A 27,160-nucleotide genomic window follows, 5' to 3' on the forward strand; every position below is an offset into this window, starting at 1 on the left:
TCCCGAAGAGTAGTAACAGCCTATGCAGTAGGTGCAGGGCAAGTCTGGGTGACTGACAGATCTGTTATTGTAATATTAGAAACTTGCCTTAGCTATGTTGGTACGGTGAACAGCTGGAAGTATGGGGAACTATAATTATTTCTCAAGGGCTTGCAGCTCTACTGTAAGATTTAATGATAATCACATCCTCTTGGATAAAATATTCTGGAGTCAAAATAATTTCTCACATGGCTCTCCAGGAGGGGACTACTCAGGAGGACATTGTTATCAGAAAAAAACAGATCTCATATTCTATGGGCTGGAATAAGAAATTTTCAATCCCTTAATTGAGAAGGTAAGTTAGAGAACCTGAAAAGAGAAATGGACAGCTAGATGTTAAGTATCATAGAAATTAGTAAGGCATAATAGTAGGATCGACAGGATTTCTTGTTGCGAGTACAGGGTTATCAATACAAAATCAAGCTGGTGTAATTTGGAAGTGGATCTAATAATGACTCAGAAAATAGGATGCATGTGTACTACCATGAACAGCACAGGGAACTCATCAACATAGCTCAGCCAAGCCAATCCAAGCCCATGATAGCAGTTCACCCAGGTCGAGACACAGATGGGGTTTGCATTGTTGCTAGTTCCAAGCAATAGTTGCTGTATGCCTATATGTGTGCTTTACACTTTAAGAAAGTGTGTATCCTGCAAATCATGTCTCTTGCTTGCGTATGTAGAATTTTTCACTTACCACCAAAGTCAGCCATGACACCTCGTAAAAAATGGAATAAAAATTCAGTAAATAATTCGTTACATTCACGTTTAATGTTAACATTGGCTATGATGTTTGTGGCAGAGTACTCAGGACACTACTGAATGTTCATTGGCTGTTGGAGAATGCTTGACATAAATGCACAGAAGAAACCTAAACTCAACTGCCATCTTTCCTGACTCCACATATAGCTCTGCAGATGAAGATGAGATTGAAAAACTGTTGATGAGATAAAAGAGATTATCCAGTCTGTTAAGGCAGACAAAACTTTAATTCTGATGGGTGACTGGAATCTAATAGCAGGAAAAGGCAGAAATGTAGGAGAACATAGAGAACATAATCACTGCAAACATTTGGTTTAAGAATCTGACAGAAGTTTGTGTAGAAGGAACAGGCCCAGAGGTATCATATAATGGTAAGAAAGATACATCACAACCAAATTTTAAACCGCAAAACATTCACAGGAGTAGACATGGACTCTGTCTGGGATTTTTTTTAGTATAAACTACAGATTGAAACTGAAAAGAATTATAGAAAGGTGGGAGGCTAAGGAGTTGGAATTTAGAAAAGTTGCAATACGAGTAATCGGAGGTACTTGTAACAAATGAAAAGGCTATAAAAGACTTGTCTCACAAAAAATCCTTAGCTAAGCATGTGACATTGAATTTAATCAATGAAAGGGGTAAATACAAAATTGCAGAAAATGAATTATGCAAAGGGAAATACAGGTAGCTGAAAACTACGACTGACAGAAAATGCAAAACAGGAAAAAAGTGAACATCGAAGCCAGGAAAAGCTGCACAAAAATGCATGACTGTGGGAAAGATAGGTGCCACCTATAGCAAAATTAAGGAAATCTTTGAAGAAAAGAGAAGCAGCTGTATTAATATCAAGTGCTCAAATGACAAGTCAGTACCAAGCAAAGAAGGGAAAGATTAAAGATGGAAGGAATGTCTAGAAGAGCTATACAAAGAAAATGAACATCCTGTGGAAAGGAAACAGGAATTAGACAAAGATGTGATACTGAAAGGAAAATTTGACAGAATGCTGAAAGGTTAAGTGAAATCAAGGCACCTGGAGTAGAAGAAATTTCCTCAGAAGTATTGAAATTCTTGGGAGAGCTAGACATGACAGAACTGTTCCATCTGGTGTGCAAGATATATGAGACAGGCAAAATACCCTCAGACTTCAAGGAGAATGGAGTAAATCCAATTCCAAAGAAAGCAGGTACTTACAGGTATGAACAGTATCAAACCACCAATTTAACATAACAATGAAAACAATCAGTTATTGACAAAATTATTTAATCGGATAGTTTATAAAATCTACTCACCAAGCAGCAGCAGCAGCGGAACACACATTTAAAAGACTGTTGTAATTGCCAAGCTTCCAGAGCCAGTGCCTCCTTCTTCAGGCAGAAGAGTTGAAGGGGAAGGAAGAAGGGTGAAAGAAACAAACTGGAGAGGTCTAGGAAAAGAGGCAGATTTCAGGAATGTCACCCGGAACCGCAGGTCAGGGGATACTTGCCATACAGGATGACAAGGAAAGACTGATTGAACAGTCAGTTCTGGGTGACTCTCCCGAAATCTACCCCTTTTCTTAGACCTCTCCAGTCCTTTCCTTTACCCTTCTTCCTTCCCCTTCAACTCTTCTGCCTGAAGAAGAAGCCACTGGCTCCGAAAGCTTGCCAATTACAACAGTCTTATGTGTGTGTTCTGCCGCCGCTTGGTGAGTACATCAGTTTAATATGCCATGCTTGCAAAATACTGATAAAAATTAATAACAGGAGTATCAGAAGACCAGTAGAAGTCAATCTCAGGAAAGATCAGTTTGGGTTCTGAAGAAATTTGGGAGCATGTGAACTCATACTGACCCTACAACTTATCATGAAAGATAGTGTGCAGAAGGAAAAATCCACATTTATGGCATTTATAGATTGAGTAAAAGCTTTTGACATTGCTGACTGGAATGCACTCTTTAAAAATTTAGACAGTAGCAGTTAAAATATACAGGGAGTGAAAGCTTAACTACAATTTCCTCAGAATCCAGATTTCAGTTACAGAAGTCAAAAGGACACAAAAGGGAAATGATAGTTGAGAAGGCAGCGACAATGAATTGAAAGCTATGCCACCTGCTATTCAATCTACACATCACAAAAGAGGGGAAGGAAACCCAGGAGAAATTTGGAAAGGGAATTGAAGTTCAGACAAAGAAAAACTATGATGTTTGATGTAAACATTTTAATTCTGTCAGAGACATCAAAGAAACAGTTGAATGGACTGGAAAGCATCTTGAAAAAGAGATTATTCGATGAACATCAACAAAAGTAAAATGAGGATAATGGAATGTGGTAAAATTAAATCAGGTGACAGTGAGAAAATTAGATTAAGAAATGATACATTAGAAGTAGTAATGTGAGTTTTGCTGTATTGGAGCAAGGTAACAGACAACAGTCGAAACATATAGGATATGAAATGCAGTCCAGCTAAAGCAAGAAGTCTTTCTGATAAAGAGAAATAATTTAATATCTACTGTACATGTGTTAGGAAGTCATATTCCATGGAGTGTAGTCTGATGTCGAGCTGAACTGTGGGCAGTAAGCAGTACTGACAAGAACAGAAATGTGGTGCTCCAAAAGAATGCTGAAGATTATATTTGTAGATTGGATAACTACTGACAAGGTACTGAATACAATGAGATAAAGAGGTTCGCACAGGGTAGACTAGTTTGGAGATCTAAATCAAACCAATCTTTTGGGGTGATGGCCATAATAACAAATCATACTGGGAATATTAATTAAGATTATTTCCCATTATAACTGGGCCATTGACCCCATGCACATAATTCTAGCCATTTACCAATTCTATAAAAATGGGAATTTATCACTGAACTACAGGCTCTTCTATAATTATAATTATTAAATTTTATCTGCAGATTGCCATTTCAGAAGATTTTCCCTCTGTGTCTGTTGCAAACCACTGAAACACATCTGAGGATAAATAAACATTGGTTACAATGTCCTTGATCTACCACAGCATTGGTCACTGGTCGAGTGACACATACGACCAACATTTCTCGATAACAGCACAAGACACAGGCATATGTATGCACTGATGTCAGCATCAGTTTATTTTGTGATGGCAAAACACAGACATGAAAGTACAGAAAAACAAGGTTATTTGGCTCATGGATAAAAGTACATTTAAGAAATTAAGAGCAGAGTTTATAAGTCCAGTTTCTATATTATTTTTATTTTCATTAACAATTCATTCAATTTATTTTATTTTCACTAACAATTTGTTTAATTTCACCTGAACCATCTGATTTGCTTATTTTCCATCTGCCTACCTCATCTGAGGTATCGATATGCCATTGACACTATTCTGTTTGACAAGTCGTAAAGGTATAAAGAGCTACTTTCAAAAAACAACACAAAATTACACAGAACTATTCAGATAGCAATTCATTCCTGAATATGTATATGAAATATGGGGTACATAAATTGAAACCATGCCAAAACACTTTTGAACAAGATAGTTAGAATAGGAAGATTAAATAGCGTAACATCTTGTCAATATCGTGAAAACTGGGGGGGAAATTGAGACAAGCATTGCTGAAAGAATTGTCCCAATATTCATCTGAAGTGTTATCAGTAAAATGTAAATTGAGAGCAAAGAAAAATTTGTCACTTACAGAAATATTTCAGTGTAAGATATGTTATCTTCTGAGTGATACAGCACAACATGAAAGTGAAAAACCACTGCTTTCAAAAGTTGTTGATAATTTCATGCAATAACCAAAGAAAAATATACGGGATACTTGTCTTAATAATTGAAAAAACATGTTACTTGAGTAGTTAATTTCTTAGTTTCTCCATGTGATATGCAACAGTTTGCTTAATTAATGAAAAAGCAGGTCCAGTTGCTCTGTATTTCATTTAGTCCTCTAATGGTTTTGCCATTTTCTTTTATACATGTATACATCTATCATATGTAGGACAGTTTCAGATCAACTTGTTAATAGCTTAACAAAAAAAAAATGCCGAAACTGGCAATGGACTAAATAAAGTTCTACTGAGCAACTGGAGTGGCTTTTTCATTAGTTAATGGCATGACAACAGGTATTACTTCAGCTGAATCTGTAATTCTTAGCTGCAAAACATAGTCCACAACACAGCTATGACTATGAATTTTAATGTAATGACTTTCAGTTATGTAAACAGTCACAAAAAAAAGGCACAACATTCTGCACAGCACCAAAGGGAATTATTTTGGCAGTTACTCCTGACATCTATGACAAATAAGTTCTTTTGAAAATCCTTGTTACAAATGTGAATTATAAGAGCACATTAATCAAAAAATACAAAATGTGACTCTGTGAAATAACTGGAAGCCATTAATGGAGAAAATACCAATTCCAAAGACAGTTATTACTAAATGCTGATCACTGCAGCTGCTGGACAGCACAAATTGTACAGAGCTATGTATTCAGCATTAATGTCATATTACAGGACATCTCTGTTGCAGAGAAGGAATATACCATCTCTGAAAAGTGCTGCATAATGCTCATATGTAATAGAATATCTGAGATGTACCAGATGTACCACTGTACATTTCATCAGAGGTAAATAGATCAATGATGAAGGACACTGTGAACCCATACTAACTTGTCTGATTAGAGCAAAGAGTATCTATACTTCTGTGCCTGTTGCTCAGATGCTGCTGTGTGGATTTACACTTCCACACTGAGTGAAAAGGTGCACTTTGACTGTCCAAAAAGCTTTCCCTGGCTTGATGTAATTCCTAGCTATTTTTACTCACAGAAAAACAGAATTTTCAAGTTCTTGACATGTCACAAAATTGGTTGGTATAAGTTCCGGTACACATTTGAGTTTTGCCTGGTCAGTTCACAAGAATGAGCCTAAGAAAACGTCAGCATAGGTAATGCCAGTCCACCTACAAATTTTGTAGCCACTGCAGTAGACATGTGCAAAAGCTTGTGTATCAGACACATATTTCGCCTTGCACAACACTTTAATGGATGTTTTAGGTCTCAGAATTCTTACACGTAATCCATAACAGACTACAAATTGGGCCATTCCACGCCAGGTGGACAAGAGGTTCCCGCATGACCATCATCGATTTTGGTGAAATTTTGCGTCAACATTTGTACATGTTCCCAATGAAGCTTGATAAAGTTTTACTTTCACTGATACAATACTTCCAGAGATACAGTCATTTATCTGACCCATACTACAACCACCAGAAGTACATCCATTATTTTTCAGCAACTTTAAGACATGTCATCTCAAGCAATATTTTCTTGAAAGAAACAAAATTTTGCCACCTTGCACAACTTTTTGTGTTCTATTAAGGGAAATAAAAAAAAAAAAAACAGATCTCTTGAGCAGTTTCAGTATGGATAGTGAAAAAAAATTATGTTTGGCTTTTTATATCTCCGGAAGAAATTGCAGGATAAATCTGAAACTTTGTACATATTAACTTACCAATCATCTCCACTATATGGTAAGTAGCAACTATCCTTTTCATAGTATTGTTACCAATGTAAGGTTTTCGAATAAAAAATTTCATTCTCCTTCTACTTTCCAGTAGTTCACAAATTGTGGACAAAGTTGATAATTTTTGTAGAAATGTCAAAAATGACTATTTTTAGCTCACTTTCACGAAAAGAAAGTCTACTGCAAACTCTTTTAAACTGTTCTAATTAGAAACTCTTGTGTTCTAAACAACCTAAAGAACTAGATTTGTTTTTGCAATGCGAGTGTATGAGGTCCTAAAAAAACAAGAAGGTGAAGGTGCATTTAAATTACGACCATAGTCCGATAGTCCTCAAATTAAATTTGACGTCTTATGTTATGTTATACAATTGTTTATTACACTTGGTAATACTAATACTTTCAGCCTGTTTTTCTGCTATGATAACTACAGAATCAAACTGGTCATGCACTTCAAAATTTAACTGTGCATTACCAAGCCACTGGACATCATGAGAGTAAATTTTTTGCACAAAAACTGCAAAACACATCGAATAAACTGTTTTCAAGTTTTACACCACTGTCACATTGTGTAAGTTTGGGGAACTTCATATCAGTCTCCCTGACCTTTTTTTTTTTTTTGGAAATAAATCATGCTACTGACAGTTTTCAGTATGTCTTTTTATTGTGCAATGCTACTGACATGCTAGTTTGATTCCAGTTTAAAGAATAGCACATTGTGTGTTCTCATAGTTTGCAGATTATGTAAATTGAGGTAATATCATGCAAATGTGTTGCTATCATCCATGGTAATTTAACAACTGCTGGTTTCTTTTAATGTGAGAAAAGCACCCTCCCCATCATCATAGAGGCAATGCCCACTAACTGTGCAACAGCAGTCACCAGTGGCTTGCTTTAGCACAGGTTCCCAAACCTTATAAAGGTTTCTTTACACAGGATCCCAAGATTGATGATACAGTTCTTTAAATCTCAGCAGACAAAGCCACAAAAGATCTCATTTACGATCTTAACCTTATGTTTCCTTCAAGTTACTTGAATTTTTTTTTCAGGTTTCATTAATTTGCTGTAGAATGTCTTCAAGAAAATTATACCGCCAGCCAGACCAAGTCACTGAGGATGCTAGAATAACTGCAATGATGCGCTGTTCCAGAATCCGGCACTTGTCACTCCTTGAGAGCCAATAAAATGAATTTACTGGGCCACTTGAGTGTGTGAAACTTGTTAAAACATCCTTCTGCTCAACTGCTCTTAGATGGCCTGGTTTTGCTTCTTTCCAGAAAATATTGCCAGAGATATTATGTTTCGAAGTTGCCGAAAACTCTGAGGCGCTCTTTTGATAGTTGCACTATGGGGTCAAACAAAGGACTTTATCTATGGAAGTATTATATTAGCGAAAGCGCATGGAATGGCTCTACCCAGATTTATTTATATGACAGACTCATGTAGTTTTCAGTGAGAAATGAGACACCAGCACTTGTCCATTTCTAATATCCTGATCTCCTGCTTTGCATGACAGGAGTGCAAGGGTGCACTTGCACAATCAAACCTCTGATAATATGGCTCATCTCATCTTGCAAAAACACGGCGTATCATCTTAAGAGAACATTTTTTAAAAATTGTAGAGAGTTTCAATTCAATTCAATAACAAAACAAATTTACTTCTTTTCCAGCAAAGCCTGACTTATTAAAGTTCATAGTTATGTACAGTATGAAGACCAATAGCTGCCATGTTGTTGTTGTTGTTGTTGTGGTGGTGTTCAGTCCTAAGACTGGTTTGATGCAGCTCTCCATGCTACTCTATCCTGTGCAAGCTTCTTCATCTCCCAGTACTTACTGCAACCTACATCCTTCTGAATCTGCTTAGTGTATTCATCTCTTTGTCTTCCTCTACGATTTTTACCCTCCACACTGCCCTCCAATACTAAATTGGTGATCCCTTGATGCCTCAGAACACGTCCTACCAATCGATCCTTTCTTCTAGTCAATTTGTGCCACAAACTTCTCTTCTCCCCAATCCTATTCAATACCTCCTCATTAGTTACGTGATCTACCCACCTAATCTTCAACATTCTTCTGTAGCACCACATTTCGAAAGCTTCTATTCTCTTCTTGTCCAAACTATTTATTGTCCATGTTTCACTTCCATACATGGCTACACTCCATACAAACACTTTCAGGAACGACTTCCTGACATTTAAATGTATACTCGATGTTAACAAATTTCTCTTCTTCAGAAACGCTTTCCTTGCCATTGCCAGTCTACATTTTATATCCTCTCTACTTTGACCATCATCAGTTATTTTGCTCCCCAAATAGTAAAACTCCTTTACTACTTTAAGTGTCTCATTTCCTAATCTAATTCCCTCCAAAATTCAAAATAGCTGCCATACCTGTTTTAATAACTGTTAGCCGTAAATTCAACACAGCTAAAGAGTACCTCGTTAACTGCTGCAGCAATATTTTTTGTATCATTACTGATAAAGCAATGTCTTTTACTGAATTTCTGTAAAAATGTCATTTAAGATTGGCAATATGTGGTGAACTGCTGATTTTTAAGATATTCTGTTATCTCTGAATATCCTAGTGCTTTTTCAATACTCACCTTCATCATCATAATTGAGGTTGTCACAAATGATGAAATAAGATTAACTAGGACATCACAGTAAGGTAAAATCACAGAAATGCACCCTGATATGTGTAATTCACTGTACTAGTTCTCAGCAAATGTGTCAGCTTGGCAAAAAGTCAGAGGCAGTTCTTTTCAAATACAAAGATTCAAGATGGCTGCCTTCCACAATGGTACAAAATTGGACACTGTTACTCGATTTTGCACTATTTAGTAAAAGTAACTATTATCTTCATAAAGCGCAGACAAGAAAAATAGCAAGATAATTTCTCAAATGTATCAGTACACACTAAAGTGTTAGGTCAATAAATTTTTATATGAAATAAAAATATTCTACTTCATAACTAATTGCCAAACACAATCTTACCAGTACAATGTCATATACATGGCACAGAAAAGATCAATGAATTAACTAATAACATAGAGGAATTGAGAGAATCACAAACTATCAAATTAAACAATATAAGTCTAAAAAGATAATGTAAGGATGACAGATGTAATTTCCTTAATTATTCAGTTCCTATGTTTTGACAAAGTAACAATCATAATACAAATGCTCTTTAGTATTCAGATTAAAGTGGAAATGATTCATTTCGTAACAAAGCAAGGAAGAATAATATACTTTCCTAAAAGGAAAATTCAAAATTTAACCAAATTACTAGCTTCTATGAAACAAAAATGGCACTTACATTAGACATGTATTCAGACAGCAAGTCCTGCAGTGCCTGGCGCACGGCATTGCACTCTGCAACAATGCGCTCTCTCCTTTCATCTCTAGTGCATGAAGAATCAGCCATTAGAGCAGCTCCACTGATAATACTCTCCAGACGCTCTTCCAAAGAGGGACGAGTACGTACCTCATTGTATGTCAGAGGGTCAATAACAATGTGTTCCTAAGGGGAAAAACACACTGCAATTTCAATATAAAAATTCACTTCAATTCATTACTGCCAATTATGGCTGTAATATGACTAAGTTCTATTTATATAAAACTCAAGTGTCATCATTTTCTACATTCATCTTAACCACTCAACACTTTCTTTGGATGAACAGTTATCTTCTTTACATCATATTCATAAATTAAAGACCGTGTTAAATGCTATGTACCTTATATATACAGGAGGAAAACTCCAAAATGACAGTGTGTGCTACTGACTGTGGTGTGGTATCATTACTTACCTTTTCCCTTCCTTAAATAATAAAAAAAGAGGGGAAAATGAAGGGGGTGTGAGGCTTGTCATGAGACTTTTCTAAATAAGTATTTTTCTTTTATTACAGCTTGTTCAGTAAATGGTAACATCATGAAGAATAGATAACAAAACCGAGTATGTTGCACCAACATTCTTAAGCTTAATAAGATTCAACAATCAATAGCCGTCACTTATAGCTGTCATAAATTCTGTATTTAATTGAACACACAATTATTCACCAATTTGATTAATTTAAGGTTATGTTATCCATATATCACACATTTGGATGTCTACAACAAAATCTTGATATTGACTGTTGGGCAACCAAGAAGAAAAGAACTGCATTTAATAACATAACCATGGGAAAGCGAATATGCAATATACTTTTCAGAATATGCTGCCCTTGCTGTTACTTCAAATGAGATGGCAGTTACATCAACTAATCTACAATGCTTCATTTGAAACAACTGTTCTATTTGAAAAACTAATAACAGTACATGAAGAGTTCCAGTGAAAAATTAAGTGAACAACAGGTTGACGTTTATAAATAATGTAAATGTAAAAATTTGTAAACTGAACACAAAAGCCAAAACCACATCAGTTAGAATCACCAAGAAATGATGGATCCTGAGCTGAGCATGTGACGCTAGAACATTCCAATTTTGGCACACATGAGAAAAGTAATTTTACAGAATATGAAGTTATATGCCAAAAATTATAACACTGGACTGCTATGCAATCTCCTCTCATGTTATAACAATAGGAATACAAATTCTGCAAGAAAATCATGTAAAAGCATGAATCACCAAGACAGAAAAGTGAAAACATGGGCCTGAGACACTGGTTCATAGTCACTGGAGAAGTGGTGATTATGTTCAAGGATTTTACTTTCTAATTTCAATGTCAGTCAAATTAATCACTGAGGCTATTTTATATATTTTGTACACATTCGGCTGAAGTGGAAATGGCAACTTAATTAAGCAGACCTACGAACAAACACAAAACTATGTGCCACACTGTAACCATGGGACAGGCAGTTCATTAGATGCTGTAAAACTTGAAAAATAAACAGAAGTTTTGTGCAGCAATGTATGCATTTATAGGCAGTTTACACCAGCTATGCCCTAAAATAAACATATTAAATAATACAATTTTCTGTCATTTCAAAATAATCTTTTGATTGTCCACTGATTCAACAAAGAGCAAGCCAGAATATTTTTTCTTCCAACTTTTATTTCACACTAACTCTACATGCAGAGGAGAATATTATCTTGCTGACCAGGAGAGAGAATAGTATTACTGTACTAACTGTGGTCATTTAGATATGCTAATATACATCAACATTTAAAATATTAGCTATAAATAAACAAACTTATTTGGGAGAAATACGGACAAATAGAAACAAAAAAGAAGACTAGGTTTTAAGGTATCACCAACAATGAGCTCATTTGACATGCCTAAATGAATTGTATATAAAAAATGTCGATACACACTGAGGTGACAAAAGTCTTGAGATACATCCTAATATTGTGTTGGATGTCCTTTTGCCTGGCACAGTGCAGCAATTCGACATGGCACAGATTCAACACGTCGTTGGAAGTCCCCTGCAGAATTACTGAGCCATGCTGTCTCTATAGCTGTCCATAACTGGGAAAGTGTTACCATTCCAGGAGTTGTGCATGAACTGATCTCTCAATTACGGCCCACAAATGTTCGATGGGATTCACATTATGTGATGTGGATGGCCAATTCATTCACTCAAATTGTGCAGAACGTTCTTCAAACCTATCAACAACAACTGTGGCCTGGTGACAGTGCGAACCATCATCCATAAAAATTCCATACTCAACTGAGTACATGAATTCTACGAATGGCTGCAAACAACCATTTCCAATCAAAGATTGGTTCAGTTGCGTCAGAGTGCTATAGCCATTCCAAGTAAACACAGCCCACACCAATATCGATCCACCACCAGCTCGCACAGTGTCTTGTCGACTACTCAGGCCTATGGCTCGTATGGCCTGCACCACATTCGAACCCTACCATCAGTTCTTACCAACTGAAATCAAGACTTAGTTTCCAGTTGCCTAGAGTCCAACTGATATGTCATGAGCCCAAGAGAGGCACTGCAGGCGATGTCCCGTTGTTTGCACAGGAACTCGTGTCTGACACCTGCTGCCATAGCCCATTAACACCAAATTTCACTACACCGTCCTAATGCATACATTCGCCATATATTCCACTTAATTTCTGCGGTTACTTCATGCAGTGCTGCTTGTCTGTTAGCACTGCAACTGCATAGAATTGTTACGGCTCTTGGTCTTAAGTGGCTTTTGGCCACTGCATTGTCCGTTGTGAGAGAATGCCTGAAATTTGGTAATGTCGGCACACTCTTGACACTGTGGATCTTGGAATACTGAATTCCCCACTGATTTCTGAATTGGAATGTTTCATATGACTAGCCCCAACTACCATTCTGAGTGCGAAGTTTGTTAACTCCTGTTGTGCAGCCATAATCATGTCAGGAACGTTTCCACATGAATCACCTGAGTATAAATGACAGCTTCACCAACGCACTGCCCTTTTATACCTTGTGTACACAATACTAATGCCATCTGTATATGTGCATATCGCTATCCCATGACTTTTGTCTTCTCAGTGTTAAAGCATAGGTAAAACTATGAGTCACAATGTAAATTACCTATGTGAAAGCACATTCTACCAAACAGAAATATAATAGGACTGGCAGTAGCTAATACTGCTAGAAAGTACCCTGAAATATGGCCTACTCAGTGGCTTTTAGTGTATGTTTGTATATGCAGATATAAAAAATCTGTAATTAATTTTTTTCTCAGCTACATGAATCAATATGTCATAGAACATTTTATACTATATATTTTAAATACAGCATGTGAATCATCAACTCTACCAGAAACATCTGCAGTTGGATGGCCACCATAAGAGGATGCATGCAAAATGCAAGTAAAATGAAGTGCAATGTCTCATCAAAATACATACACTGACCATTCAGAACATTACGACCACTGACCTACTACTGATGTAAACCCGTCCAGGCAATAGCAGCATTACCTGGTGAGAAATGACTGCACACATGGTGCACGAAGTATCAATGAGCGTGCTGTTGTGTGTAGAATGGGAAAGGCATGCAATATTTCTGAGTGTGACCGAAGACAGATTGTAATGGCTCAGAGGCTCGACACAAGCATTTCATTTCAGAAACTGCACAACTTTTCGACTGTGTGAGAAGTGCTGTGGTGAATGTCTCCAACACATGGTGAAACCAAGGTAAAAGCACATCCAGACATCATGGGGTTGGACGACCAACCCTCATTATTGATGTCGAGGCTGAGCAGACTGGTAAAACAGGGCAGGTGGCAAACCATGGCAGACCTAACATCAAACTTTAATGCTGGGCAGAGTACAAATGTGTCAGAACACACAGTGCACCAGACACTCCTAATGATGAGCCTTCGCAGCCGACAACCCATGCATGTGCCAATGTTAACACCACAACACTGGCAACTACAACTGAAAAGGGCATGTGCCCATCAGCAGTGGATGTTGGGGCAGTGGCAGAGCACTGCATGATCTGATGAATCCTGGTACCTTCTTCATCATGTTGATGGGATGGTAAGAATTCATCATCTTCCAGGGAAAGAGCTCTTTGACACCTCTACTGTGGGCTGGAGACAAGCTGGCAGTAGCTCCATTATGCTCTGGGGAACATTCACAGGGGCATCCATGGATCCAATGGAGCTCGTGCAAGGCACCATGATGTGCAAGGAGTATTGCATACTGGTTGCACACCACATACACTCCTTCATGATGATCATGTTCCCCAATGGCATTGTCGTTTTTCAACAAGATAGTGTGCCATGTCTCAAGCGCAGGAGTGTGATGGAGTGGTTAGAGGAATACAGTGGATAGTTCGAATTGATATGTTGGCCCCCCAACTCAGAAAATCTGAACCTGATCAAATAAATCTGGGATGTGATTGAACATGTTATGTCTGCAGATATGGTGCCAACTCCCTCCAGCGACCTACCGACGCCTCATTGCTTCCATGCTGTGACACATCACCACTGTTATCCATGTCAAAGGAGGACGTGCCAGCTATTAGGTAGGTGGTCATAATGTTCTGGCTAATCAGTGTACATGTCGTGATGTTTGGAGCTTTCCCGGCGTACTCATTGTTCCATAAAAACACGGGAGAACTTCTACAGCTGTACTCACCTGAAGATGGCCAAAAGACTTTGTGCCGAAATATCGTGGCAAGATGTTACTGACTTACGGCAGTTCTCCCGTGTTTTTATGGAACAAGTGTACATGTCGCTTAACACCAGAACCACTGTATTATTTATATATCTACAATCACAACAGTGATCAAGTTGACAACTGTGGCACAGCTACCCCTTTTTACCTATTTTAACACATTGGTAATGGCAATATGAAATGCTGTTTATGAAAGGAACATTCAAACTAAAGGTTTATACATCGTTTTAATTCGTAGTTATCAGTTTTTGTGACAGGACTGATGTTGGTATAAGCATTAAACAGTATGCAAAATTGTATTTTCTTTTACTCCTGATTGCTGAATGCAAACAATGCATCATTTTGGGACTAATTTCATTCATTTTCCACACACAGGTTACCGACTGGTGCCACATACATCAGTCATCTTGATTTTACCATTTTACACTTTGTGCTGCGTTCTACATTTCTTACTAACTGGTTTGTCTCCAGTATTTGACTCACTGCTGATTACAGGAAATCCTGTTTGGCACCTATTTTTCACATGTTCATGTCCTAGTTCTTTATTGAAATGCTGCAAATACTGTTTGCGGGTGATAACTTTTCATATAACTGCTCTATTAAAGAATCCAAGTATTTATTTGGCAAAACCAATGTACTGTAAAACATCCTATCTGCAACACTGCTTTCACTTAATATTTTTTAGCCATGTGGTCCAATATACCACACTATATTTCACTTTATTATTCATTTCAAATCATATTCATCATCTACATCTGAATGACAAACACTGGGAACAGCGATTTTGAGATTCATATGTTGGTCATCAAATGAATCCCTGTACCTTTATTCTTCAATACTTTGGGCATGTGCAAAAATGTGAACCAATTTTCAGTTCACACTTTTCTTGTGCTTCTAAGGAATGGCGCCATAAGCTTCATGACAAGGTATACAGAAAGAGATTTTTTTGCCTCTGGTTTAAAGTTCACTTTTTGCCAAGTATCAAAATCCATGGAAGAGTGTGTCTACAACCACTGACAGTCAAAATCTGATGCCAAAAGTATCTGCTTTACTAGCCATGTACTGCATGTGGTCTTGGTGGGAGATAGCTGTCCATCAATTGTAACGTTCTACCCCAAACTAGAAAGGAATTTCAATAAAAAATTCTAAACACTTTTAGATATATTACTATTACAAATAGTCACCAAAAAGTCACAACATGGTGAATTTTGATGTTTCTCTTCACATGTGACATTGGTCATGCTATCTGCTGTAAAAGATTTTGCTTATGTGCTCCTCCAACTGCCTTTAAGGTATCATCCAAAATCTCCCGTCCCGTCCCATCTTTCCCAAATTTTGAATGGTGGATATAACTGATACCTACCCCTCCTTCCCCCTCTTTCTCAGCTGAATAAAATGTCATTCCTTCCAGATCCAGAATGATATGCTCATTTTTATTGGTGAGTTTGTCTTTCTGCGTAACTGTCACTTATGTAACTTCTCTAAGCACCATATAACTACATTCACTTGTTTCAGCACTATCTCAAATTTAATCATCACAACTAGTTTCTACTTGTCTTTCCATTTCACTACCCTCAGACTTTGCACTTGCTCTAAACTCAGAGCAGATGGTATAAACATTGTGTAATACCTTCTCTGACAACTTATAAGAAGTTCTCAATATCTGTGTAACAATATACACACAACCAGGCACTTTAGATATAGTAAGACACAATAATATATTGTAACACCACCTAACAGTCACAAGAAATGCAAGTGAGCTTTTTGCAGTACACGCACGTGACAATGCTGTGGGGTAAAAAAAAACAAACAAACTGTTGCAGTACTACATACACCATCAGAAATACACTGAAGTACCAAAGAAACTGGTATGGGCATTCGTATTCAAATACATAGGCAGAATACAACACTGAGGTCAACAACGCCTATATAAGACAAGAAGTGTCTGGCGCAATTGTTACATTGGTTACTGCTGCTGCAATGGCAGGTTATCGAGATTTAAGTGAGCTTGAATTTGGTGTTATAGTCGGCACACGAGTGATGGGACACAGCATCTCTGAGGTAGCGATGAAGTGGGGATTTTCCCATATGACCATTTCATGAGTGTACCGTGAATATCAGGAATCCAGTAAAACATCAAATCACCGACTTCACTGCGGCCGGAATGAGATCCTGCAAGAACGGAACAAACAACGACTGAAGAGAATCGTTCGGACACACCATACATCCAGAGTTGCTACAGAGTAGCTCCAAGAACACCCTTGTGAGTTTAAACACTTCCACTGGTCAACAAACTCCCCAGACATGAACATTATTGAGCATATCTGGGACACCTTGCAACGTGCTGTTCATATCTGGGATGCCTTGCAACGTGCTGTTCAGAAGAGATCTCCACCCATTCTTACTCTTACTCTTACTGTTTTAGGGACAGCCCTGCAGGATTCATGGTGTCAGTTCCCCGCTGCACTACTTCAGACATTAGTCCATGCCATGCCACATCATGCCATGCCACATCATGTTGAGGCAGTTCTTCGTGCTCGTGGGGGCCCTACACAATATTAGGTAGGTGTACCAGTTTCTTTGGTTCTTCAATGTAAAAGTAATGAATATAGCTACAGTTCTGTAAATTCTACAATGTAATCTCTGATGACAATAAATAACAGTCAAAAAATTTTGAAGTTTTATGGAAAAATATTATTGTTACTGGCAAACAAAATTTCAAAACCATCAGTGATTCCATGGTTCAAGCGTTACGTGAACATACTTGTAACACTCTCACATTGTTGACAGATAGTGTCGTCATTTCGTGAACGGTGCTGTAACATCCCATGTAGCCTTCATTCAATGCAAATTGTGTTTAAATGTGTACACAGCAGTAAAATCAAAGTTAGTCCATAATTTTGAAATGACTAGAAAAAGGTAATCTGGAACATACCCTAAAGACAAACTCCAAAAAGGTTGAGATTTGTTTGGAGAGTTGAAAGACAGTACTATCTGACCACAAAGGAGGTTGTTTTTGTGAACAGTCAAATTTTGGGGAGAGTTCAAAGATCTGATGATAGAACACAAATCCAAAAGTAGAGCTCAGAATGAAAAACTGTTGTTCAAAATCTGGACAAATATAAGCATGTACTGATCTCTATGTATGAGGTTAAGTCAATTATTATCCGCAAAGTAGTTATAAAATTTTACTGTAATCAAATAGGAAACTTACAAGAACATTCAATTCACTTGGTCCATCGTTGTACAAGCTTCCTGATGCCTTCATAAAATAAGGTTCTCAGTTGAGCTGCGAGCCTGGAATGCACCGTTTCTTTCACTGCTTCATCTGAGGCAAATTGATGGCCGCTTAATGCATGTTTGAGTGGACCAAACAAGTGATACTCAGAAGGGGCAAGATCGAGACTATATGGAGGATGATCCAGTACTTCAAATTTGAGTTTCTGGAGCGTTTCAGCAATGTGGGAAGCAGTATGCAGGTGGGCATTGTCGTGCAACAACACAACACCTTTTGACAGCAATCCTCGACATTTACTTCAAATTGCAGGCTTTAGCCTGGCAATAACCATCTCACTGTAACATACACTGTTTATTATTGTGCCCCTTTCTCCATAATGTTCCAGTACAGGACCTTGTGCATCCTAAAAAGCTGTAAGCATCAGTTTTCCTGCGGACAGGTTGGGTCTTGAACCTTTACTTGCATGGCGAATTTTTGGATGTTTCCATTCCATAATCTGCCATTTACTCTCCAGCTCGTAATGATGGATCCATGTTTTGTCACCAGTTATGATCCTGTCCAAGAAGTTGTCCCTTCATTACCATAGTGATCCAAATGTTTTTTTGCAGATGTCCAAGTGCGTTTGTTTTTGCAAATGTGTGGTTGTTTTGGGATCTTGCACAAACTTTATGAAACCCAAGTCTGTTGTGGATGATTTCGTAGGCAGAACCATGACTAATTTGCAGACGATGTGCCATTTGGTCAATAGTTAATCGTCTGTCCAAGAGAATCATTTCATGTGAACGCTCAATGGTTTCTTCATTTGTGGTGGTAGATGGTCATCCAGCTTCTTCATCGTGCGTAACACTTGTGCGACCATCTCTGATTTTTTCAATCCATTTGTAAACACACTGTTGTGGCAAAACACTGTTTCCACACTGTACCGAAAATCTTCAATGAATTTCGGCCCAATACGCCTTCCGACCACAAAAAAACAGATCACTGAACGTTGCTCTTCTTTGGTGCAAATAGACAGCGAAGCAGCCATGATTAACAGAACGGCAGCGATAACGAAACTAACCTAGCAGCTGGAAAATGGCAAAGATTTCACAACAAATAAACAAAGCATGCTGCACCAACGTAAAATGACAGTACTACCAAAATAAACAAAAATATAACTAAATTGCAGATAATAATTGACTTATTCTCATACATATTCATCAGCAGTCATAATGATAAAGTCATACAAATTAGGTCTCTGAAGGAGTACCCAGAATATCACTGATCGCATTCTTCATTTGTTAAATGTAATAAGAGGGTTGGAAACTAATAACTGCACTTTGTGATGTGCTGTGTAGTGCACACTGGTCAACGGACTTCATCTGTGCTGAATATCTACAATAGGGTTCAGCTGAATCTAATGGATGGAGAGAAAAGAATACAAATAGGTCGATCAAGGTGTTGTTTAAAAATGAAAGTCCTCACAGGTACACAAATTCAAAAACAAAATTTTTGTCAGTCTATTAATACAGGCAACTCTTTGATTTATTGCATTAAGTTCAAACGGTTTTAAAACTTGAAAATCTGCTGCAAATTGTCTGACCAAAAGAAAACAATAGCTGGAATAAAATGTTATGGAGAACAATTCAGATCAGAATTACAACAAATTGTGAAAACTGTTCTTGTTAAAGCAAGACAGTAAAGAAGAAACGTGATGACACAACTTTTAAATATCTTCAACTAATGTCAACTACAGTCACAGGTGCAGTCTAAACTATAAAGTTAACCATGCAGTTAACATGTGAAATAAAATTATACCCCTGGAAACACACTTAAATTTTAGAAGCTCTCTATAACCTAATTTGGATTTGGTTAGAAACTAAATCTAGCTTCTCTCTCTTTCTTAAATCCTGCAGAACACACATACAGTTATATCTATAAATTCCTGTAATATACTCTACTTGCCTCAAATGTCTCAAATTACATTACCACACACACACACACACACACACACACACACACACACACACACACTGCCGTTCCTCCTTTTATTCGTTTTGTCTCTTTTCGTGTTACTTTGCTGTATATATACTATTTTACTATGTCAAAAGAACATGTTAACTGCAATGCAAACTCGCAAAATTGTTTTCCATTTGAAGACACATACAGATGATGTATGAGCATTTTTTTTTCTTTCTCATGCCTCCCCCAAGTCCATATCAAGTTTCTTGAATGTTGTCCATCTGGAATCTCTTTCTTTCCCTTCTTCATCTTGGCACGTGCAGTGTTACAAATACTGATAGTAACATTAATGTCTATCTTGACTGAGTGATGCCAGATAGACATTTATAAATTTGTATTTCAAAGTATTTACATCTGTTTTATTTCAATATTTTCACACAATTTTGCTTCTTTTCAGTTTTATGTGGAGTTCACAAGATCATGCCAACATACTTTTCTATGGTCACAGTTTTCTTTTCCATCATCACAGTTCTGCACTTTTTGTCGATGGTCAGCAATCACGAGTGTTTGTAATCTGCATTGTAAGTAGCCTCATTACACTCTACTTTAACAATTAGGAAAAGAGGAAGTCTAAAGCATTGTAATTAGTCCAGTCTGAATGCAAGGAGATATTTTGGGAAAAACATTAGAGAATTTTCTTAGCAATAAATTATTTGCAACCAATAGTTCAAATCTATAGAAGTAAAACAGATTAAATATATCTAATGCACATAATATGCAAGGATATTTCCTAAATTCAAAGTTATCATCACTGAACAAAAGGCATCTGTGATGCAGATGTCCAAGTGAAAATAATTAATCTTGAAACATTCTCCAGTTTTCTACATCGAATTTTTTTCAATAACCAGACACTAAAAGCAAGAAAATTAATTAAAACAAAAAGGCAATAATACTATGATCTATTTGACATTATTAGTATCAAGAAGTAGTACATTAAGTTGTGTGGAGTTTCCTCACATTCTAACAAAGTGATGATTTTTACTGTCAAAATTAATATATCAAAACACGAAAGCATGCTGCACACCATAAAACCTTCAGTTTGTTTGTCCAATTTCCCTCACATATTATAACTTGACATCAGCATAACCATGGACCTTGCTAAGGTGATGTGCCTGGCTTGACTTAACAAAAAAGCTAGCTGTACTGCAGGTATGCTCTGATCATACTTTACTGGTTATTAAATGCACATTACAACTAAAACAACACCAGAGCCACTGCTGCCTCTGAGTGCTAAGGCCCAACCACGACTGAGGCAAGCAGCGACCTTTGCTGGGGGTACAAAAGAGGCATGGTGTGGGGATGGGGATGATTAGCAGAGAAGGGCTGGAAGAAGCCGCTAGTGCTGCCTGTGGAAATGTGCACACGGACGTGGTGGCGACAGGACAGTGAGCTACTAGCTGCAGCATCAAGAAGCTGTACCAGGAGCAGTGGGTGGAAAGGACGGGCAAAGGTGAGAGGATAGAAGTAAAGAACGGGAAAGGATTATGCAGGTGTGCTGATTGGACAGAAGGCATGTATGGGGCTGGAGGGGGAGCAGGGAAGGGGGAAGCGGAAAGGCAGGTGAAGGAGACACAGTAGTGAAAGCTGAAGGCAGGGATGTTATGGAAATGAAGGATATGTTGCAGAGAGAGCTCCCAACAGCACAATTCAGAACAGTTGGCGTTTGTGGGAATAATCCAGATGGTCATCTGGCCACCATCCTGAGCAATTTGGATCATTCCCACCAACACCAGCTTTTCTGAATTGCATAGGTGGGAGATCTTTGGGAGAACAAACCGTGACAAAAGCAGGATGTATGAGACAAGCAAAACACCCTCAGATTTCTGAAAAACTGTAATAATACCAACTTCAAAGAAGGCAGGTTCTGATGAGTGTGAGTATTACCAAACCATTATTTTAATAAGACACAGTTGCAAAATAGTAATGTGAATTACCTACTGAATGATGAAACAGTTGGTGTAAGCTAGGGGGAGATCGAATTGGATTCTGGAGGAATGTAGGAATGTACAAAGCAATACTGACTACAGCTTATCGTAAAAAATACATTGCTCCAAGTCAAATTCACATTTAAAGCACCTGTAGATTTAGAAAAAGTTTTTGACACTGCTGACTGAAATACACTCTTTGCAATTCTGAATATACCATGGGTAAAACACAAAATGCAGAACATTAGCTGCAACTTGCACAGAAGCAAATACCAACAAAGTAATGGAGTGTAATCAAATTAACTTTCATGATGCTGAGGGAATTCAATTAGGAAATGAGACACTAAAATAGCAGGTGAGTTTTGATACTTGGGCAGTAAAGTAACAGATTATGGCCAAAGCAAAGAGGGTATATAATGTAGTCTTCTAACGACAATAAAAGCCTTTCTGTGAAAAAAGTGGTAGTTCACATCAAATAAAAATTTACACTTAAGGAAGTATTCACCTCGCAGCAACCTTATTCAACACTGAAACAGAGAGGTCAAACAATAGAGGTTTTTGCATATGATGCTAGAGGTGAGTGCTAAAGATTAGACATGTACATCAGATAACTAATGATAAGCTACTCAATAGTATTGGGGGAAAAAAGACTGTTGTGGTACAACTTGACTAAAGGAAAGGATAGGCTCATAAGACACACCTGTCATGGCGAGGAACACTTAATTTGGTACAATATGGATGTGTGGAAGTAAAAATTGTACAGGAAGACCAATCTTGACAACAGTGAACAGGTCAAAGTAGAAGCAGACTGCAATAGTGACACAAAGATGAAGAGACTTGCATAGGATACACTTGCATAGAGAGCTGCTTAAAAGCAGTATTTGGACAGAAGACAAAAAAAAGAAATAACCAGTTTAAAAAGTCATATTAGCAAAGTACTGAGACAAATTATTTACAGAAGAATGGAAAAATCAGTAGAAGTCGACCTCCGGGAACATCAATTTGAGTTCCAGAAAAGATGGGAATACGCACAGCAATACTGGCCTTGCAACTTATCTTAGAATAAATGCAAACCTACATTTATAGCATGTGTAAATTTAAAGCATGCTTTTGGCAACCCTGAGTGGAATACACTCTGTAATCTTGAATGTTGTAGGGATAAAATACAGGGAGCACAGGTTATCCACAACCTCAGCCTGTACAGAAATCAGATCACAGTTAACAAGAGTCAAAGGACATGACCAGGAAGCAGTGGTTGAGAAGTGAGTGAGACAGGAGTATAGCATATCTCTCATGTTATTCAATCTGTACATTACGTAATCAGTAATGGATACCAAGGAGAAATTTGAAGTGGTAAACAAAGATCAGGAAAAAGAAATAAAAAGACAGATGTTTGTCGATGACTTTATAGCTCTGTTTGACATAGTAGAGGACTGGGAAGAGCAGTTGAATGGAATGGATAGTGTCTATAAAAGACATTATAAGATGAGTGTCAACAGAAGCAAAACGAGAATAATAAAATGCAGTTGAATTAAATCAGGTGATGCTGCAGGAATTAGATTAGGAAACAAGACACTAAAATGTCATACACGAGTTTTGTTATTTGGACAGTAAAACAATTGATGATGGCCAAAGTAGAAAGGATACAAAATTCAAACTAACACGAGCAAGGAAAGAATATCTGAAAAACATAAATTTGTTCAAATTGAATATAAATTTAAATATTAGAAAGTGTTTTCTGGCAGTATTTGTCTACAGTGTAGCCTTGTAAGGAATTGAAACATGGAGAATAATCAATGCAGACGAGAAGAGAAGCTTTTGAAATGTGGTATTACAGAAGTAGGCTGAATATTAGATCGACAGATTGAATAACTAATGAGGAAGTATAAAATCAAGTTGGGGGGAAATTTTTTTTTGACACAACTTGACTAAAAGAAGAGATCAGTTGGCACAACACACCCTTGGGGAAGAAGGAATTGTTAGTTTGGTAACAGAGGGAAATGTGAGGGGTAAAGATTGTAAGGTGAGACCACTGGATGAATACAGTATGCAGCTTCAAATGGATGTACACTACAATGACAAAAGTCATGGAATGCCTTCCAATATCGCATCAGACCACCTCTCGCACAGTTTAGTGAAGCAACTCGACATGGCATGGACTCAACAAGTTGTCGGAAGTCCCCTGCGGAGATGACAGCTCCACCACCACACCACCCTTTTATACCATGTGTACACAATACTACCAACATCTTTATACATGCATACTTCTATCCCATGACTTTTGTCACTTCAGTGTAGGTTGCAACAGTCATTTTGAGAAGCAGAGGCTTGTACAGGATTCAGTAATGTGGAAAGCTGCATCAAACCAACCTTCAGACTGAAGAGCACAACAACAACAACAACAACAACATGGGAACTGATTAGTGCCCACAAAATAGACCCAGTGCTGAGCAGCAGACCAGACTGTAGGAAAGTCCATTCAATTTGAAAATGTCAGAGCACAACAGTGGTAGTACATGTGTCATTGCATTTGTGTGTTTGTTAACTGAAAAGAAGGAATTTGTATAAGATCCAAGCAATTTTATCCATAACTCCTGTATATAGTGAGTTGTTACTTATATTCATATATGTATTACAGTTGCCTGAGATTTTCTATTAATGCACACAACTTTTATGTACCATATTTGAAAGTGTCAGAGCACAACAGTGGTAGTACATGTGTCATTGCATTTGTGTGTTTGTTAACTGAAAAGAAGGAATTTGTATAAGATCCAAGCAATTTTATCTATAACTCCTCTATATAGTGAGTTGTTACTTATATTCATATATGTATTACAGTTGCCTGAGATTTTCTATTAATGCACACAACTTTTATGTACCATATTCATATTTAGTAAATAACTGTTAATCTGAGCAACGACACTGCCTCTTTATTTCTTCTTCCACTGTGCCAAGTTACCCGAACTTACTGTTTGTGAAGGTCTCTATTTCAACGCAAATTGTCATAGTTTCCTTACTGACTCTTTAATATTATGTTCTACCTGCTCTCTTTTCTCTGTGCCTTTACCGAGATTAAACAACCATAAAATACTTAATCAACCTTTCAATAGTGTTTTCTAGCAATTCAACGTAGTCTCTTCTATTTAAAAGCATACAAACAGAATATGAAAAATAAATACTAATGGAAATATGATAAGAACACAAACACATTAATTTTAATGTATCTCAGGATAATTTTAAAGTATCTCAGGAAGAACACCATATCACCAGTAACCATAAATTATGTTTAATAACCATAAATTATGTTTAATAAGAGATAAACATTAAAACACCAATAACAGTCCTTAGCATATTATACAGTACAGGTAACATCGAACTTCTGTTACCAATGAAATAGTGAATGAATAGGAACAAACATTCATCAACCGTAACAAATGTAGATAGAATACACTCCCTAGCGTGTAAATGATAACTAATGCAAATTCATAAACAAACAAACAAAGAAACAAACAGGTACGTACATCAAAATCATCAAGTGCTGCAGCTAGTTCACCTGGGCCATCATACGGGTTCTGGGGCACAGAAGGCCCCTTGCCTTGTGCCACATCAGATATTGTGTTGACTGCTTCACAAACTTGTTTGAACACGTAGTCACGATTTGCTTTTGCTGCTGCAAGCTCAGGGTGACGTACATATACCTGCAGATTTTTGAGTTATATGGATATAGTTCAAGCCACTACAGCATCTACATTTAACAGTCTAGCCTAATCAACTATGCTAAAAATAAGCAATACTTAGCTATTTACTCTGACAGTCATCATTAAATAGGCTAATGAACAACTTTCTTTTTTATGCTTAGTACAAAGTTTAAAACAAAAGAAAGATGTCATTGTTTGTCTGAACCAATTTCCATAAATTAAGTTCATAATCACCCTTGTAACCAAACTTGTTTCTGGTGGTTACACCTTAGAGGCTTTAAATGTAGCACAGCCAATGGGTAGATGCAACATTCTAATAAGTACAAGAAACCAGAAAAAATGAGAGGATACTTACTGTAGGCAATGCTTCCAGTTCCTTCACTTTATGATTCAAAATGCCTTATGTTTGCCACTGCGTGTTTGAAACCCCCATGCTTCAATTACTCATATTTTGAGGTAGTGGTTGAGGTTGTTAAATCTAAAAGGGAATGGGAGGACTGTATGCCAGCATGAAGTATCAGTGGGATGCCAAATTAATATACTCACCACGTAGTTCGAGAAGTTATGAAGTTTAGTGTGGAAGTACTCTACATTAAACAATGATTCGCATTGTAGAATAGTAAATTACTTAATACTTTTTGTATGACAATAATGTATGCCCATTCAATAATTTATTCAGATCGTTATTTCAACCTTTGCTGAGATATTGAATAGTTGTGGTGGTCAGAGCTACCACTGTGAAGTGAAGTATAGTGTAATACACACAGAAGATTGGTGATATTTTCAATTATTATCGAACTTTATGCAATTCATCATATTTTTATGCAATGTGTTCCATGTTTTAATCCTTAATGCATTCCGTAAGTCTGAATATAGTGGCTGTTTTCAGATAGAGTAAATGTATTCACTTCACTCCACAGAAAGAGAGGCAGAATATCAACTCTTTCCATACACTGTCAATATAGTCAGTGAGATATTACTCTTATGGAAGTGATTTCAAAGACCACAGTTCAAAATATAAGCATCAAACTAAAACAAATGATGAAAGACTCAAAACACAGCAGAAAGGTAAGTGCAGTTGAAGTCTCATGACATCCCATAGAACAGACAGAAAATTAAGACAAATGGTAGTGGAAAACTGAAAAGAACAGATACAAGTGATTAAGAACACGCTGGAGTGCCTATACTACCCATACTGTGGGGCAAAGATTCAATGAAATGGGGCTACAATGTCACCGTGCTGCCAAGAGACAGAAACTTAACCCAGTGATGAAACAAAAATGACTAGAATGGGACAAAAAGTACAAAAACTGGACCATGGATGACTGGAATGAGATAAATAAATGATCTCATCATCCTCCTCCTCCTTTTATGATAACAGACACTTCCAATTGTGACATGTAAATTCTTTTCAGGTCCATTTTTCTGATGAAACAAGTATTCAAATTCTGCAAGACAAAACAGAATTTGTGAGGTGCAGGAGGCATGAAACATTCCACAAAGATTGCACAGCTCGATGAGTCAAGCATCCTCTTTCAGTGACGGTATGATTTGTGGTAAGTAGCAAAGGAAATGGACACATTTATATTGTGAAAGAGAGGACTTGTCAAGTTCAGTACTGGAAATCCTATTTCTTCCCTAGGTGAAAAACTGGTTTCCCAACAACAATTACATCTTTATGCACAATTCTGCACCACGCCACAGTGCAAAATCTGTTACAAAATATTTAAATGAGACTGGAATTCATGTTTTGAACTGGCCAGAGAACTTCACAGACATGAACCCAATTGAAAATGTCTGGCAAGGACTGAAGAGGGAAATTGCAAAGGGAGATATACCCACGAGTAACATCAGGATGACAGAAAAACTTGTCAGACCATGGCACAGAATACTTTAACTCCATAATATGTCGAAGAA

General features: G+C 37.3%; 1 protein-coding gene across 2 annotated transcripts in view; it reads right to left on the reverse strand.

The window, feature by feature from the left end:
• Positions 1 to 27,160, reverse strand: part of LOC124612323 (catenin alpha) — a 152,924-nt gene that overhangs the window by 81,879 nt on the left and 43,885 nt on the right. For both annotated transcript variants that reach the window (XM_047140457.1, XM_047140456.1), the window contains exons 5-6: positions 25,067 to 25,243; positions 9,588 to 9,791 (exon numbers count right to left, since the gene is read on the reverse strand). In XM_047140457.1, coding sequence (XP_046996413.1) covers positions 9,588 to 9,791; positions 25,067 to 25,243 — 381 coding nt within the window. The remainder of the gene's footprint in view (positions 1 to 9,587; positions 9,792 to 25,066; positions 25,244 to 27,160) is intronic.

This window comes from Schistocerca americana, chromosome 4 (genome assembly GCF_021461395.2).
Source record: "Schistocerca americana isolate TAMUIC-IGC-003095 chromosome 4, iqSchAmer2.1, whole genome shotgun sequence".
In the NCBI taxonomy this organism is placed as follows: Eukaryota; Metazoa; Arthropoda; class Insecta; order Orthoptera; family Acrididae; genus Schistocerca; species Schistocerca americana.